The sequence below is a fragment of the Megascapheus bottae genome, chromosome 6, assembly GCF_031878675.1.
Source record: "Megascapheus bottae isolate mThoBot1 chromosome 6, mThoBot2.hap1, whole genome shotgun sequence".
Classification (NCBI taxonomy): domain Eukaryota; kingdom Metazoa; phylum Chordata; class Mammalia; order Rodentia; family Geomyidae; genus Megascapheus; species Megascapheus bottae.
The window spans coordinates 65,580,015-65,598,215 of NC_143514.1; the positions used below are offsets into that span (position 1 = coordinate 65,580,015).

The following is an 18,201-nucleotide window of genomic DNA, read 5'->3' on the forward strand; positions in this document are numbered from 1 at the left end:
AGAAGCTCAGGGACAGTGCCCAGTCTGAGTTCAAGCCACATAACTGCCCCCCCCACACAAAAGACTTGGAGGCAGGATGAACTGGACCCAAGGAGTGACCAGGCTAGCAAGATAGCAATGGGCAGAAAGGAGGTCTGGTGACTCAAGCAAGGTTCAGGTCATGTAGAGTCTTGAAAATAGGTTAAATTTTACTGTAAGAGTTATGAAAAAGAAAATACTCAGGATTTAAAAAAAAAAGACCTTTACCAAAATAAAACTATTTTATGTAGTCCAACAAATAAAATGTCAAACGGGGGGGAGGGGGGAAGTGATGGGAAGCCCTTGGAGAAGTTAAAGCCACCAAATGGCATCACCAGATGTGGCATTTGAGCAATCTCAACTCTGGCTGCCCCCCCCCCCATGGAGAATGCCTACTTCGAACTCAGCCAGTTAATCAAATAAGCGTGCAAACAAGTGTAGGAGCCTCAAGAGGTGCGCGTGTGGCCTTTGTTTTATTCCGTGACTAGGGCTCGCCGTCCGGACGTCCCCGCCGGGCGCTGAGGCCTCCGCGGACCCCGGGTCCAGGCCGCGCTCGGTCGTGACCGAGCACGGGTCGGTCACTGGCTTTCTGGCGCTGTTTCCCCATCTGTGAAGAAAGAGGCGCGGGATCGTCTGATTTTCTTCGCTCGGCTCCGGGTCTCGACGGCACAGAACCCCTCGTCCTTCCCCGTTACCCTCCGAGGAGGTCTCGCCCGGTCCCTCCTAGTCACGGCAGCCTCGTGGGCGGGAACTCGGCGTGACGACGGCAATGACGCCACTAGCAAGCGTCCCACTTGCCAGGTTAGAACATGCTCGACGCAGCAACACCCGACCCAGGCTTCTCACGAAATATCCTGGCCTGACCGACCCCGGGGCCATCTTCTACGTCCGGGAAGGGAGAAACAAGCGCTCTAGTAAAACCACCAGCAGCTCCGGAGACCCCATCCGGCCCTGAGCGTCTCTACGTCTGTGCTTCAGGCGCACGCCCACCGCCCTCGGCGTCACTTCCGTTAGCCGACCTCACAGAGGATTGGCATTCGGAGCGTCCAATCAGAAGCAAGTTCCGCCCCTCCCATTTCCCCCCCGGCGCCGCGCGAGAGGAGGCTTGCATCGCAGGAAGCCCCGCCCTTCACCCGTGTGTGACGTCAGAGCCGCCATGGCCAGCTATCCTTACGGACAGGTGAGTGAGTGTGGAGCCCACGAAGCCAGGGAGAGGCTAGGACAAGTCCAGACTCGCCCCCTCCCCACCCGCGGCGTCGCCGTTCTCTCTCCCTGCTTTCTCCATGGTCTTTTTCTCGCCGAGGTGCCTTCGGAGAAGCCTGGCGCCGGGGAGGAGGGGGGAGGAGGAGGGGCGTCAGTCGCTCCCGGCTTACGTCACGAGAGACCACGCGTCAGCGAGGGAGTGTGGCGCCCCTGGTGACACGGTCAGGCATTTAGAGACCCTGGGCCGGCGAGGCCGGGCTGGGCCGCCGGGCGTCCCGGTGAATGGCCGGGGCGGAGCCGCCAGCGCCGCCTCGACGTGTGCAGACGTCGGCTTCCCTCGGTTTCGCTCAGGGCGGGGGCTGGAAACTGGTTTTCCCACTCACCCCCACCCACCGCGGCAGAAGGATCTGGAGAGGCTGGGTGTTGGCAGTGCTCCAAGTGTGCTGATTGGGTCACTGGACTGTCCGACGTCACTGCATGGGCAGGAAAAGTGCAACCCAGAGAAGATGGGTGGTCAGGCAGCAGAGGCAAGGCCAGAAGCCAGCCAGCCCATCGCCAGTCAGGCAAGAACGCCATACCCCGGAGTTCTGACCCGGTTTGGAGTCAGAAGAAGGGCCACATCTTGGGCCCCATTACTTAGGATCGTTTTGAGCCCTCGAGTGAGATACCTTGCTTTTCTGAACCAAAATGTCTTCCTCTGAAACAGAACCAGATTAAGAAGGATCTACCTTGTATAGCTCTTCTGAAGAATATTGAGGTGATGTTTGCAAGGCATTTAGGTACATAGTAAGGTGCAATGTGTTGCCTTTTGACATTTTGATATTTACAAAACTGCTAGTGGTTTTTACTAGCCTCATTTTACAGAAGAGGAAACAATCCTAAAGGTTGCCCAAATCACACAGTAATTTAAGAAATCAAACCCCTGCAGGAAAATAAAGGTGGCAAACAATCAAATAGAGTGTTGAATATAAGATAAATATATTAAGGCTCCTTGCATGAAGTGAAGCCTTGTACAGTTTACATGCCATTTGGTCCTCCAAATGTGTCGATTATGAAAGCCCTGTAGGGCAGGCTGGGATTACCAGTCTCAGTGTACAGCCAAGTAACAAGCCCAGAGAGATTAACTGTCATAAAAGATTTACATAGTGAGGGTGTGCATGATGGGGGGAAAGGAGGGGGAGTGATGAGGCCAGCTGTAGCTTAGAACTTCTTTCATTGCAAACTTAAGAGGTAAGGAGAATGGCTAGAGCGAACAGGGACTGGGGTTAGGAAGAAGTATACCAACAGTGTTACCCCAACTCCATTCTGTTTTCTGAATGGGTATTGTCAAGTAAATTTACCCAATACTCTCTTTAGTACATCTGGATAACTTTATCTTAGAATTCTTAACTTGCCAATGTATATTGTAAGTCTGCCAGAAAGGAATGGAATATATAGCGTTTTTTAAATGTATGTAACCATGAAATTCCACTGAAGAACACAGTTGGGGAAATATTGCCATAGTACACTGGATCTCAGTGGTTGTTCTGTAATCCTGAGAGCTTGTTGAAAGAGCACACCTTTTTTGTTTGGTTGTGGGGCTTGAACTCAGCACCTGGGTGCTGTTCCTGAGCATCTCTGTGCTCAAAGCTAGAACCCTGCCACTTGAGCCACAGGGCTACTTCCAGTTTTTGAGTGGTTAGTTGGAGATAAGTGTCTCATGGAGACTTTTCTGCCAGGCTGGCCTCAGTGATCCTCAGATCTCAGCCTCCTGACTAGCTAGAGTTACAGGTGTGAGTCACTGACGCCTGGTAAATAGCACCCCCCTTTTTTTTTCTGTTGGTCATAGGGTTTGAACTCTGGGGCCTGGGCATTGTCCCTGAACTCTTCAGCTCAAGGCTACTGCCCTACTCTTGAGCCAAGCCCCACTTCCCATTTTCTAGAGCTTAGTTGGAGATAAGAATCTCAAGTCTTTTTGTACCCCAGCTGGCTTTGAACCTTGATCCTCAGATCTCAGCCTCCTGAGTAACTAGGATTACAGGATTACAGCCACTGCACCTGGCTGTCCTTGGGCTTTACCACTTGAGCCACAGCATCACTTCTGGCTTTTTCTGTGTATGTGGAATCCAGGGCTTTGTGCATGCTAGGCAGGCACTCTACCACTAGGCCACGCTTTTGGCCCCTCAGTTATTATATGCCCAGACCATCTAAAGCAGTGGTAGAGAAACTTTTCTGCCAAGGGCCATGTGAATATTTATGACATCATTCGCAGGCCATACAAAATTATCATTATAACCAGATGGCCACAACAGCTGACTGGAAAGATATCTGTCCCAAAAGATTTTGCCACTTTTACTCTCACCACACCATGCTTCCTGGGCCTATGCTTGCAATGAGAAATTCAAAAGGAGCACTGAAAGGAAAGTGTCTGGAATAGAAGAAATAGCTTTCTCCCCTCCCCTCCCCACCTTACTGTTATTAGCTTCCTCATTCTAGGCGTGCTATAAAAGGAAACTGGTTGTTTTAAATTGTCCAGAGACTCTGTCAGTTCTGCTTCTCCTCCACCCACTACATAGCCCTAGGGGTGTGTTTCAGCCTATTGCAAAGTCACAATTCCTGTAATTTTCCACCACCTCCAGCTCATGTATTCAAGCATAGTCTGGATGTTGGAGTGGTAAAAGTCATGCACCTTTTGATCCCATGGTGGTTTCAGAGCTTGATCTCTGGGGCCAGAGATTGGACTTTAAATCCCTGGTCTGCTACTTTTGTACAAGAATTTCATTCCCCTTCTTTTAGACCAACAACATAGCAATATAGATGACCTTATTATGAAGATTAAGAGAGGTAAGCCAGTTGCAGGTGGTTCATACATGTAATCCCAGATACTCTGGAGGCTGAAGTCTTAGGATCTCAATTCTAATCCAGTCTAGGGAAGGAATGTCCATGAGACTCTTATCTACAATTAACCACCAAAAAGTCAGAAGTGGAGCCGTGGCTTTAAGTGGTAGAGCCCCAACCTTGAATGGAAAAAAGCTAAGGGACGGTGCCCAGGCCCTGAGTTCAAGCTCCAGAAATGATGCTGCCGCCCCCCCCCATTGCACATGCGCATGCGCAACACACACACACACACACACACACACACACACACACACACACACACACGAGATTCAATGAGATAACCCATGTCAAGTGCTGGACATCATGTGTGGCATGCAGTAAATTCTGCATGTGGGAGGAATGCAGGTATATAGGTTGTAGGCTCATTGTGTTGGTACTAAATGGGAGTAAGTATAAGGCACTAAGCACAACAGGAACACACCTTGTCTATCAGCAGGCCACAAACTAAATCACCAGGAGGAGTTAGCTGGGTGAAGAAAGAAATTGTATTTTGGCATGGGAATCTGGCTTAGTGGTAGTGTACTTGCCTACCAGGCATGAAACCCTAGGTTCCATTCTTTAGTACCACATAAACAGAAAAAGCCAGAAGTGGCACTGTGGCTCAAGTGGAAGAGTACCAGCCCTGAGCAAAAGAAACTCAGGGAGCTGGGAGTGTGGCCCAGTGGTAGAGTGTTTACCTATTACCTAGCATGCACAAAGCCCTGGGTTCAATTTCTTGGTATCACATACACAGAAAAAGCTCAAATGTAGTGCTGTGAAGTGGTAGAGTGCTAACCTTGAAAGCTCAAGGACAATGCACAGGCCCTAAGTTCAAGCAACAGGACAGGCAGGAAAAAAATTTGTATTCTGATAGATGAAATAAATTCACAAAGATCAAGCCAGTAAGATAGCCCAGTATTCTGGAGGAATTTTAAAATCAGTTCGTTGTAATAATAAGGGGGCAAGAAATAAGACCAGAAATGGAAGCCAGGGTCAGATTCCAAAGGGTCTTGTATATCTTTGAGGGATATGTGATTTCCTTCTAAGAGTACCTAAGAGATCTAGAAGGGTTTTGTGTTATTTACCCTTTTGGAGTCTTTGCTGTAGGGGCCTATGAGAATGGATTGAATCAGGAGAGACTGAGGCAGGGAGTTTTGAAGCTATTGAAGGTTGGCTTGAAAACCAGGAGCTAGAGTTGAGAATATTTGGTGCTTAATTGAGGGAGGAAAGAAAGGTGCCCAGGAGTGCATTAAGGCGTTGGATTTGCATGACTGGGTGGCAAAAGGCACCATGAGAGGGAACAGAAAGAGGCACAGGCTTAGAGAAAAAGTCAGGAGGCAGGTGGATATATGAGTGTGCATCTCAGGGTGATGAATCTGGAGACAAAGATTTGGGTATTAGCATAAGAGTGGTAATTGAAGGCTTGGGACAGTTCTTGGCTCATTGTTCATCGGCTGCATGTTATTTTCCTTTAAATATTTCAAGAGGCTATGTTGGCAAGTGCCTGAACCATTCCTTTGGGCCTCGTGATTATTTAACAGTTCAGCTTTAACCCCTTAGCCTGGGCTTCCTCTCTGAGCAGGCAGTTGGAGTAGCTCTAAGATTCAGGCTTATCTGTAATGTAGCCTTTCTTCATCCTTGCTCAGCCTTTGATATCTGAGGCTCTCTAGAGGAAGAATGAGCCCGGGAGCTAAAGGGAACTGCAGGACTTTATGAATTGGGAGGGGACAGGCTCACTGTCTGTGCAGGAGCACAGACAGTGGTGGTGCAGACTCTGGTATAGATAGAGAGGTTGGACAGAAGGGTCTTTGGGGTCTCTTCCAGAATGTCGAAAAAAAATAAGATTCTTTTTTTTTTTTTTTTGACAGTCTTGGTGACTGAACTCAGGGCCTGAGCACTGTCTTTGGATTTTCCCTCAAAGCTAGTGCTCTACCACTCAAACCACAGCACCAACTTTTCTCTATGTATGTAGTATCGAGGAATCGAACCTGGGTCTTTGTGCATGGTAGGCAAGCACTCTACCACTAGGCCAAACTCCCGGCCCCAAAATAAGATTCTTCTGAGGCTCTCTGATTTCTGGGCCTGCAGGTGCTGAACAATATCACATACCCCCAGTTTTTCCTCTTTTCCTTTCCCCCTGTTGAAAAGGCATCCTTTCATTTTTTTCTTTTTTCTTTTTTTTTTTTTTTTTTGGCAGTTCTAGGGATTGCACCAGGGCCTAGAGCTTACTGCTCTAGAGTTCTCTGCTTCTGGAGCTACCTCCCCAGTTCTTTTGGTTTTAGTTTCTCAAGCTTTGGCCTTGTCTTGAACCATGATCCTCTTGCTTCTAACTTCTGAGTAGCTGGGATTACAGACTTGCATCATCAAACCTGGTCCCAGCTTGCTCATTCTAGCTACACGCTCAGGTGTGTTGTTAAACTGTGCCTTCCCTTTGTCATCTCTAAAATGGAGATAATATTCCTTACCTCTTAGAGTTGGGGATCAGTGAAAAATGATTGAGCTGGAAGCAACACATCAAATCTTCAGTCAGCTAAAGACCTAGAGGTAGTTTTGTTTTTGTTTTTGTTTTTTTCTGTGATGCTTTAGAAACCGTGGTTACTGAACTTCCTGTCTTTTGGCTTCCTCTGCTTCAGTCTTATGTTTGTTGGTATGAAATGCTTTTGGGAAAATTCTAGAAAGGGTTGGTAGCATGTTGTAGTATGAAAACTTGTGCAGTTATGGTCTCTGTTTTACAATTCTGGCTCAGACCTTTACTCACAACTCAGTGGCCTGGAGTCAGCCTCACTTGCTGCACATCCTTCATCTTGTGCAAGCTAGAAACCTGAGTCACCCGAATACTTTCCTCTCCGTGCTCCCCCTCCACCTCTTTCCTAATCTAATTAGTTGCCAAGTCATGTCTAGTCTGTCTCTGAAATAGCTTCAGAATCCCTCCTGTTCTCCCCTTCCTGGGCTGTGTTGTCTGGTCCATGTTCTGCTGCTGCCTCCCACCTGCTCATCTTCCACACCACCACTGGAATTCTCTAAGCTGTACTGAGCCCTGGGGACCATGATGAATGAGACCCAGGGAGCTTACTGTTGGGTGGAGGAGACACTGAGCAGAGGAAAGTACCTGCCCGTCAACTGAAAGGCAGAGAGAGTGCTTGGTCACGAGGCTATAAAGGTCTTGTTTTTCTGGGCTCACACTGTATTCCTGCCTTGGCTCCAAGGACCAACGCCACTGTCACTTTTGCCTCTCGTGGGAATCCTTCCTTGATTCTCTTCACAGGTTGTTTATAGGTCATTTGTTTATTTGCTCAGCAAACAGAATCTATTTCTTAGGCTATGATTCTTTGGCAGCATGTAAGTAGATCGAAATAGTTTTCTGCAGGCACTGAATCAGATCATATCATACTGTGGACTCTTCCAGGGAAGGATTCCATTTGGTTTTGTGCCCCTAAGCCTGTGTTGTTGCTCTGTAAATGCCTGCTGGATGAAGTCATTTAACAGCTCTGTACCTTAGTTTCTTCATCTGAGAAATAGACTTACCATCCTCTTCCCTTTTCTTATTAGGGGAGTGTTGGTGAGATTCTGCAGGGAGTGTTTGTATTGATAAACCACATGTGAGAGTTAACATGGGGTAGAAAGGCAAGGATGTTGATGTTGCCAGACTGCCCTGTCCCCATGGGCTCCTGGACTAGGATAGCCTGGAGGGAAAGAAGACCGAGTGCTTTGTTGTCGTGGCAGTTGTTCCCAGGTGGAAGGGCTGTGCTCAGGTGCCCTGGTACAGCTGTGACATTGCCCGCAGTGGCAATGGGCGGTAGCATGGAGCAGATGCTTGCTTCGTGGTTTGCTGTCCAGCTTGTGCTTTGGAGGGGTTCAAACTCTGCAGAGTCCCTGCCCACCTCCCTCTTCCATGATCCCTGGACCCTGTTCTCTGGTGCTGAGGGAAGGAGCTATGGCAGAAGGCATTGGGAGCCATTGGGTGTAGGCTACTTTGGGGGAACAGCCTGGCCCTGCCTCTGCCTTTACTCACAAAATGGCTTGGGCACATTCCTTCCCTTCTCTCAGCCTTAGTTTCCTCATATGAAAATGGGAAGCCTAGGTTTTATGACTGGTCTTCAGGCCAGGTATCCCTCTTGTCACATCTCTCCCACTCCTCTGATGATTCTTCTAGCTCAATGCCACCTTCTCGGGAAAACTCGTTGCATTTTTTCCCTTTCCTTGGCTGTCCTGGGATAGTGGTTTATGTGTCCGGATCTACCCTTGTTTCTTGTGCTGTTCCTTAGCTATTTGGTATGACAAATGTCCTATGCCTCTGTGCTAACTGAACTCCTTGAGAATGTCCCTCAGGGTTTACATGCCCAGGCCCCTTGTTGACAGTAGTGGGTCATATAGTAAAAAACAGTGCAGCAGTGCTTATGTGATCCTTTGCTTCATACTGGGCTCTGCTGTGAGAGTGTTTCCCTTGTGCTGGTGCTTTCCAAGCTCTCTTTGAGTTCCTCTGATGAAGATTCCAAGTCTTGTCAGAACTCAGCAAGGCCTGCATGGTCAGGGCTATGAAGCAACTTTCTCTCTTACTTTTTTTTTTTTTTGGTAGGTCATAGGGCTTGAACTCGGCCTGGGTATTGTCCCTGAGCTCTTCAGCTCAAGGCTACCACCCTACCCTTGAGCCAAGCCGCACTTCCCATTTTCTGGAGGTTAATCGGAGATAAGAGTCTCAGGTACTGGGCTGGAAGTTTGGCCTAGTGGTAGAGTGCTTGCCTGGCATGCATGAAGGCCCAGGTTCAATTCCTTGGTACCACATACATAGAAAAAGTTGGAAGTGGTGCTGTGGCTCAAGTGGTAGAGCTCTAGCCCTGAGAAAAGCCCAAGGACAGTGCTAAGACACTGAATTCAAGCCCCATGACTGGCCAAAAATAAAACAAACAAAAAAGAGTCTCAGTTACTTTTGTGCCATAGCTGGCTTTGAACCTTGATCCTCAGATCTCAGCCTCCTAAGTAGCTAGAATTACAAACATGAGCCACTGCACTGGCTGAAGCAACTTTCTTTATCAATTGTATTTATCTTATTTTACCAAAGCATTCTTCAGATAAAAATGAAAGTAACCAAGTTTGCTCGCATTTATTTCACAATCCAATAGGGAAAGGATTGCTCTGTATTTTATTTGTAAAGAAGCAGGCTCAAGCCGGGCACTGGTAGCCTATAATCCTAGCTACTCAGGAAGCTGGGGTCTGACTATCGCAGTTCAAAACTAGCCCAGGCATGAAAGTCTGTGAGACTCTTTAATCACCCAATTAATGACCAGAAAACTGGAAGTGGTGCTGTGACTCAAAGTGGTAGAGCACCAGCCTTGCTAAAGAACTCAGGGACAGTGCCCAGGCCCATGACAAAAACAAACAAACAAAAAAAAAGCGGGGAGAAGAAGGAGGAGGAGGAGGAAGAGGAGGAAAGAAAAAGAAAGCCCAGGCTCTCAGTGCTAAGCCACTGGGGCATTTACAAGCAGATCTACAAGATCTACAGCATGTATAGAACCTATACTGTCCTCAGAGCTGGGCCAGCTGCTCTATATGTCCTGGAGTTGAGCTGATCTGCAGATGAGCTGAGCCTGCTTTCTGCCAGGCCTTTGTTGTCTGTTTAGGGACATATGGTGTCCTAGGCTACAGGTATACAGAGATGGAGAAGGGGGAAAATGCCCCCCCCCCCATGTATGCTGAAATCCACATCGCCCTGGCTGGGAGACTTGGGTTCTAGACCTATCTGCCTATAACCCTTGCCCCAGTCTCTGTGACTAGTCTGCATTTGAGTTCCCTCCTCTGTGTCAGAGCACTTTCTTTTGTCCCCTTGTTAGCCTGAGGTAGCCAGCATTATTGTTCCCATTTTGCAGTTGAACACCCTGAGGCTTAATGACTAGCAATCCAGTTGGTAAGTAGCAGCGCCTGAACTGGTCTCTTGCCAAGGAATCATACTGCCTTGGGTCTTGGGTCTCCCTGCTGGCTGCAGAGTCAGGAGTGAGGCTGGCCCGGGTCCATGCTGTAGAATTATCGGTGTCACTGTTGAGGTCAGGCTTGTGTGCTGAGAATCCTGCGGGTGGAGATGGGGTGCCTGCAGGCCAGCATTTGGAATGCCATCTGGTTCCATGCACATCCATGCCTGCTGAAAGCTGAATGTAAAGTAGCAGAGCAGACTTGATCTCAGCCCTCTGGAGGCCTTTGACTCTGAGCTGTGCTGGTGGGACCTTCCCAGGAAGCCTGGGCTTATTCCTCTGACCCAGGGCGTCAGGCACCCTGCCTGCTGAGAAAGTGGCAGTGGCAAGGTGCTGTGCTGTGCTGTGCTAGTTTCTGGCCTCCTCATCCTAACTGCTGTCTTTTCCTTCCACAGGGCTGCCCAGGAGCTCCAGGACAGGCGCCTGGAGCTCCTCCCGGTGGCTACTACCCTGGGCCTCCCCATGGCGGGGGGCAGTATGGTGGTTATGGAGGACCTGCCCCTGGAGGGCCTTATGGACCGCCAGCTGGTGGGGGGCCCTATGGACACCCCAGTGCGGGGGGGCTTCCTTCTGGAACTCCTGGAGGTCCATATGGCGGTGCAGCCCCAGGGGGCCCCTATGGGGCACCAAGTCCCTATGCTGCCCAGCAACCTGGGCCTTATGGACAAGGTAAGTAGGATCTTGGGCCCTGAGTCATTCACAGTCCGTCCTCATCTTCCTGTGGGTACTCAGGCAACCCTTCAGTCTGTGTCAGCTCGCTTTGCTGTAGTAATACCTCCAGACCTCCCGGCTTGTGGCAGGTGTTTCTGTTTATTGCTTTACTCCTGCTTAGGTGTCAGCAGCCACAGGTTGGCAGCGAGTGTCTGCTCCATGTCTGTCTTCATTCTGAGATCTGGGCTGAAGGAGCATCTTGTGTGTTAGTTATGTTGTGGCACAGAAAAGAGCAGGAAGCTAGGGAGGATGAACAAGGTCTCCTTTTGTTTTCTTCCAGGATTTTTGTTTTTTTGCCAGTCCTGGGGCTTGAACTCAGGGCCTGCATTGTCCCTGAGTTCCTTTTGCTCAAGGCTAGGGCTCTACCACTTAAGCCGCAGCACCACTTCTAGTTTTTTTCTGTGATTAATTGGAGATGAGACTCACAGACTTTCCTGCATGGGCTGGCTTCGAACTACATTCTTCAGATCTCAGCCTCCTGAGTATTATAGGTTTATAGGCATGAGCTACCAGAGCCCAATAAGGTTGGCTTTTGAGATCAGGCTACTTACTCCTCTTTAAGCCTCAGTGTCACCATCTGTAAAATGGGGTGGTGGCATTACCTCACTTTATTTGATAAGGATCAAATGAAAGGATGCAGATAAGAACTGGGTACATCATCTGAGCTTAATAAAGAATATTCTGAGAGGACTTGTCCTAGGGTATTCTCAGCAGAGAAGTATTTATTATTTAATGAGGCATGAAGGAGGATGAGAAGGAGGAGAGGCCTCCTTTAGAATAGGAGGACAGAGGCAGGGCAAAGACTTGGAGATTCAACAGAAAACCTTGGGTGGGGGTTTCAGCCTCAATGAGTATTTCTGAGCAGCCTCAAACAGGTCAGGGAAAATGGATGTCATCATGCCTTCTCCCCCACTCCCCAATCTCTCTTTTTTTCCTTTGGAAAAACAAAAACAAAACCACCTCGTTTCAGGCAGCTCTTTCCCAGGAGATTCAGCCACCAGCAAAGCATCCCACTTTGGTGCATAGGAAAGGCCTCCTGGGAGTTCCTTGCTGACAGTGTGTACCTGGGCAGGTGGCCCTGGGGAGACACTCAAACCTCAGGAGTTCTGAGCACTGCTAGCTAGTAACATTTATCTCCTCAGAGCCCAGGCCATTTGCTTTCAATGCAGCAGCTCTCTAGTGGGTTTCCATATCCCTTAAAATCTTGTCTAGAAGCCTGCAGGAGGTCACTGACTCTGAGCCTTATCCCTCCAGGGCCTAAGGCTAGTTATAATTACTGGAGCTGGAGGTGGGAGAGAGAGAGAGGGAGAGACAGACAGAGACAGAGAAGGGGGAGGGAGAAAAGAAGGGGAGAGAAAGGAAGGCCTGCCTTGTGTGCTCAGCTGCTCTCTTTTCTCCTCTCACTATACACCTTTGGTGTGTAGTTTACAGTACCTGCACTGGGGTCCCAAGGAGATCGCACAACCAGGGTTTGAGCACCAGCTTTCTGGAAGACACATTTGACCATTAGAGATACCTTTCTGCTGGTAGAAAGATCCTAAAGGAAAAAAAAAAAAAAGGATCCTAAAGGGCCTTTTCTGCTTCCCTACCTGGTGTCACCCTTTTAACTCCACTCACATAAAACCCCTCTGGCATGCTCTGAACATACCCTGTACCTCTGCCCCTGCTGCCCTCCCATCTCACTCCTTGCCACCCTTGCAGACCTAGCTGATTTTCTTCCACTCTGAACGTGTCTGCGACTATATCCTTTGCAGCCTTTGCTAGGAAACGTATTTTTCTGTTATCTTTTTTTTTTTTCTTTTTGGCCAGTCCTGAGGCTTTAACTCAGGGTCCTGAGCACTACCCTTGGGGGATCTCAAGGCTAGAGCTCTACCACTTGAGCCACAGCACCACTTCCGACTTTTTCTATGTATGTGGTACTGAGGAATTGAACCCGGATCTTCGTGCATGCTAGGCAAGCACTGTTACCACTTCCCGGCCCCTTTTCTGTTATCTTGTATAAGTATCACACCATCCTGGGAAGTGGGTACATCTTAAAAAAGGTTACGCATTTTACCTAAAATCACACATCCCACTTAGGATCAGACCCAGGATTTGAATCCAGGTCTGGTATTGGTTCCACACTGTGGCTTTTCTGCACAAAGCACACCGCGCACGCTTACCTCAGTGGGAGCTTCTACTCTGAGACTGCTGTTTTTAGAGGGTGGATGGGGGAATGACCTGGATTTCTCATCAAGTAGATCATATTGTGCCCTTAGTCAGGTTGTCCTCCACAACCACCCATGGCTGTTTCTGATACTTTCTTGTGTGATGGAGACAGTTAACTCAGTTGTTCCCAAGAGACTTCGTTGCTGCTGCGCTTTCATTTACCACTCCATCTCTCAGGTCACCTTTTCCAAAGAATTCTACATGTGCTGGAGACCGGCAGGAAACACAGAATCAAATAGAGAGGTGACTAGAATATTATATAGCAAAGCCAGCAGGACTCACGGAAGAGAAAACAGCTGCAAACCTGAGAGCCTTCCAGCCATGTCTTAGTGAAATGGAGGACAGAGAGGTGGATCTGTGAGGCTGTGTGCATAGGGCTGACTTATAGCCGGGGAGGTGCTGAAATAGGCTCTGCTGGCTTTTCTGTGAATTGACCTTGTTGCCTGGGCCTGACTCTCCTGGCTCACACTCCTCCCCACAGGTGGGGTCCCTCCCAGTGTGGATCCTGAGGCCTATTCCTGGTTCCAGTCCGTGGATGCTGACCACAGTGGCTACATCTCCATCAAGGAGCTAAAGCAGGCCCTCATCAACTCCAACTGGTCTTCCTTCAATGACGAGACCTGCCTCATGATGATTAGTGAGTCCCCACCCTTCCCCATGGATTGGCTAGGGAAGAGCCAGCAGAGAGTTGATAGTGGGTGGCTGGGTGGTCAGTCTGAGAAGAATTCCTTGGGCCAGTGAGTATTCCCAGGAGGAGGCTGGGAGATCTCCCTGGAATTCTCCTAGACTGGATCTTTCTCAAGTTCTTGACTTCTGGGTTACAGGCCAGTTCAGTTTCTGCAGGCAGGTACTCCCTCCCACAGGAGACAGCAGGTGAAGTCAGTGGAGATTCAGACTCGCAGTGAAGATACAGTACTGGATGGGGTAGGCCTGAGGCAGCCTGACAAGGCTGGTACTGGGTTTGATTCTAGTCTCAGGGGCAGGTGTCTGGGCCTCAGACTTTGTGGTTTTGTGGAGTCCTAGCCTGGGGAGCAGGCCTCCTGAGTTCTGAAGTCTTTCTTCCCTCCTCCCCCCAGACATGTTTGACAAGACAAAGTCAGGACGCATCGATGTGTATGGTTTCTCAGCCCTGTGGAAGTTCATTCATCAGTGGAAGAACCTCTTCCAGCAGTATGACCGGGACCGCTCAGGCTCCATCAGCTACACAGAGCTGCAGCAAGGTGAGGGCAGTAGTGGACAGGACATGGCTAGATTCTCCTCTCCTCAGACAGACAGAGGACATTTTCACTGCCAAGTTCCCATGTGTCACAAGTGCTGTCCTTAGTGAAGACATAAAGCCCTTCTGAGACCAGGGGCACTGAGCAAAATCAGGGGGAAAGGGACCCTGGAGCTAGGATCAGGGCTGGCTTCCCTGGTGACAGGACTCCCTCATTGCTGCGAGGGGCAGCCCTGACTGGTAGTGCGAATTCGGGATGGAAACATAGCACCCAGGGATGTGCTCTATGTGGCTTGTGTAGCTCTTCCCTCTATTTCTGCCAGATCGGATGAGAACGGCCCTGCCCAGGGGCTGAGAAAGGTAACAGCCGCTTTTGCTAAAAGGTAGTGTCTTCTCAACTCTGATTGTAGTTGGATAACATGACCTGAGACCGGCTGCAGGTTTCCATCCTGTCTGACTCTATCACACCACAGCCTGGGCCCCGGGCTTGGGCTGGTGGGTAACAGGACGGGTGGCTAATGGGATTATGAGAACTAGTGGGAGTTTCCAAACCTAAAAGGAAAAGGGTCACTCAGAGTGTCCAATCCTTTGCCCTGGTCATGGATTTCAGTCAAGACTAGGAAGGCCTGTGGGCCTTCTAGAAGGAGTGAGCCCACTACATCTGTCCCTGGTGGGAAAGAAGAGGAGGACGGCACTGACCAATAGCTTGCTGACCTCAGTCACCGGTATTGGTGAGGTAGTACAACAGAAAAACTCACATTAGCTAGACTCCCGTGGCTCATGCCTTTAATCTTAGCTGTCCTGAAGGCTGCGATCTGAAGATTACGATTTAAAACCAGCTTGGGCAGGAAAGTCTATGAGACTCTTATCTCCAGTTAGCCAGCAAAAAGCTGGGAGTGCATCTGTGGCTCAAGCGTGTCCCAAGAGTGGCAGCTTTGAACACAAAAGCTCAGGGAAGTGGCGAGGCCCTGAGTTTGAATACCAGGTCTTCTAGCGCAAAACAAAAGGAGCAAAAACTATCAGTGAATGCTTGCTATGTCCCAAGTTAGTAATAAGCATGTTAGTAGGTTTCATTTTTTCATATACTAGGCCCTTTTTATTATACTTCTTACCATTTGGTGAAGAATGTCTTGTCTCCATTTTACAGATGAGAAAACAGGCTTTGTGTATGTATTGTCCACAGAGCAAATGGAGATTTGCTGAGATTTTAGCCTAGGCTGATAAATTATGTAGAGAAGAGGGCAGAAAGCAGGATGCATCTCATTTGGGGGATGGGGGAGCACTGTAGGCTCATGTGGAGAGAAGATGATTTTATTAAAAGAAACACTTGTTGAGCCAGGCATTATGATACACACCTGTAACTGAAGCACTCAGGAGGCTGAAAGATCACAAGTTCAAGGCCAGCTCAGACTAACTAGGGAGACCCTGCCTCAGAAACAAAACAATACCCAGTGCTGGGTACTGTGCTAAGTGTGTGTGAGATCATCTTTAACCTTGACTAGATCCACAAGGTGCATGTCATCCCTCTTTTAGCAGTAGTAAGATGGAAGGATGGTCAGACTACTCAGCTTGCCAGCCTGTCATGGGCCAGGCCCATGTGCTGCACTGCTGCCTCTGCAGTCTGCTGTAGGCAAGGTGGTGTGGGAACCTGGGCTTCCTTCTGTGACTTACAGGAATTGGAGATGACCACAGAGCCCCCTATCTGCCTGGGACCCTGTGAACCCTAACTGAACAGTGGCGTCTTGGGAACAGAGGGAGGGCCTTCTGGTTCAGGGGAGCATCCTTGCCATGCTTCTGTGCTGATCCCTGAGTCCCCTGGTCTGCTGTCCTTGTGAGGCTGGGCCAAGGAGGCGCTCACAACAGTGTGTTGTCTGCTCTGTGCCCCTCCAGCTCTGTCCCAGATGGGATACAACCTAAGCCCCCAGTTCACTCAGCTCCTGGTCTCCCGCTACTGCCCACGCTCTGCCAACCCTGCCATGCAGCTGGACCGCTTCATCCAGGTGTGCACCCAGCTACAGGTGCTGACGGAGGCCTTCCGGGAGAAGGATACAGCTGTGCAGGGCAACATTCGGCTCAGCTTTGAAGACTTCGTCACCATGACAGCTTCTCGGATGCTTTGAGCCTGAGTGGAGCGTGCCAAGGGCCTTGTCTGTTCCTTACAATGGGAGAGCGTGTGGGCCTCTTTTCCTGTCCCTCCTAGAGAGATCCTCCCTTACTTGATGCAGCCCTGTTCCCTGTCTTGCATCAGCCCACCAAGTAGTGCTTATTACTCACTTGGGACCAAGTGTGGCCACACAGGCAGGGATCTGACCTAGGGAAGGACCAGAAGCTGAATGCCCTGAGCGGCACAGCCTGGAACCAGGGCAGGGCAGTATGTGGTCAGCCATGCACTGGCCTCCAGCCTTCCCCTGTACACCTTGATGCCAGTGGTGAGTGTTCATCAGCCTCACCCAGGCGTCATGTCAGATGACCTCAATCTCTCCAGTCTGATGGACGTGAGAGAGACTTGCCTCTGGGACCAGTGGCTTGGATTCACACACACCCATGTGTCCTGTGTGTTAACCTCTGGTTGCCTGGGGTCTCCCTGCCCAGGGAGCACTGGCATTCTGCCATCTGGGCATCTTTGACCAGGCTGCTGCTCTCCATAGCTTGTACCTCTTGCCTGCCACCCATGTTCTGCTTGGCTTTAGTCCCCAGGGCTCAGTTATTACTTTGCATTGCCAACGTTTTTTTTTGTTGTTTTGTTTTGTTTTTTAGAATTTGTGTTTCCATTTGGGGCCAAAAGTCCAGTAAAACAATAAGCTTCAATAAAAGATGAAACTCAGGAGTCCCGTGTTTCCTACCACATCTAGTTCCAAACCTATCCATTCAACCACTTGTTGATTCTTTCATCCAGCACATACTGTTTACCAAGCCATGAAGGAAAACAGTTTGGTGGCAGCCAGGATGGAGTTCTTACTTGCCAGAGTGAGGTGAGGCCTTGCTGGGTTCACTTCTATGGCTGGGGTCAGCTCAAGAGACTGACTTTGTTTCATGAAAGTTTTAGGGTTGGCATTTGATCTGGAAGCAGCCACCCCAAACTTTGTTCAGAGTATGGCCTGTTTATTATCTCAGGTGTGAGTTTTACCTTTTGAGACAAGCTCCATTTACATAGTCATAACTTCCCCTGTTCTTACTAAGCATAGCCATCTGTTCCTGTCAGTTGGATCTCTAGTTCAACACGATACCCGCTCTATACTGGGTGTCCGTAACCAGGTGACAGAATTTCGATTAAAAGCTGAACACCAAAGGGCCTTATCAGCGATAATGATGTGATTATCCTTTGGCTTTTGGAGATGAAGGTAAGAGCTTGGTGATAGAGATGCCTTCAGGAGAGTGCTCCCAGCCCAAGGAGGGAGGGATGGGGGCATGGGGTTGGGGACGGAGAACAGCTGTGACAGTTTTGCAGGCCAGTGAGTCCCTGTAAGCAGATCAGGCTCAGTCGGTTTAGCTTCTCTGCTACTGTGACTCTGAAGTCCTAGGATAAGATGAGATCCAGTTCCCAGAGGCCAGCCCTATTCAGACCTAGAGTGCCCTCCACAGACTCCTGAGAAGTCTGGCCTCGGCTCCAGCTGGGCTGGGTAGGCCGGAGAGTGGATGACAAAATCTCTGAGCCTTCCCAGCTGGCTTGGTATTTTTTACCCATAGAGACATCTTCCTAGAGTGGACTCTAAATCCTGCCATCTTGGTAATGCCTGCCATTGTATGCCCAGTGCATACATCCCCCTTCCTGAATGCCAGTCATCTAGGTAGTGGAGCTTGCCACACATTGCCAGGTACCCCAGAGCTCTTGAGGTGCTCCTCGCTGATGCCTCCTTGGTATGCTGGTTCCCTCTAGTTCATCAGAGGCCCTCAAGGCAAAGGTGCAACCCACTGTGGGGCTGAGTCCTACCAACAATGGAGGAGAGAAGAGTGTGAAGCAGAAGCTCCAGCTGTCAGCTTGTCTTCCTGAAAGCCCTCTTTTATTTCCCTGAAAGCCATTGTGAT

At 49.4% G+C, this 18,201-nt stretch overlaps 1 protein-coding gene and 1 long non-coding RNA gene across 2 annotated transcripts; one reads left to right on the plus strand and one right to left on the minus strand.

Moving 5' to 3' along the window:
• Positions 1 to 241: 241 nt before the first annotated feature.
• Positions 242 to 798, minus strand: LOC150062185 (uncharacterized). The gene is made up of 2 exons (XR_016535996.1): positions 714 to 798; positions 242 to 625 (listed from the first exon to the last, which is right to left on the minus strand). It is a non-coding gene; the product is annotated as an uncharacterized LOC150062185 (long non-coding RNA).
• A 258-nt stretch (positions 799 to 1,056) lies between these two features.
• On the plus strand, positions 1,057 to 16,513 carry Pef1 (penta-EF-hand domain containing 1). Its single transcript, XM_090335372.1, has 5 exons — positions 1,057 to 1,198; positions 10,436 to 10,709; positions 13,441 to 13,596; positions 14,036 to 14,179; positions 16,066 to 16,513. The coding sequence occupies exons 1-5, from the start codon at positions 1,175 to 1,177 to the stop codon at positions 16,293 to 16,295; spliced, it is 828 nt and encodes a 275-aa protein (XP_090191498.1). The 5' UTR covers positions 1,057 to 1,174; the 3' UTR covers positions 16,296 to 16,513.
• The last annotated feature ends 1,688 nt before the right edge of the window (positions 16,514 to 18,201 follow it).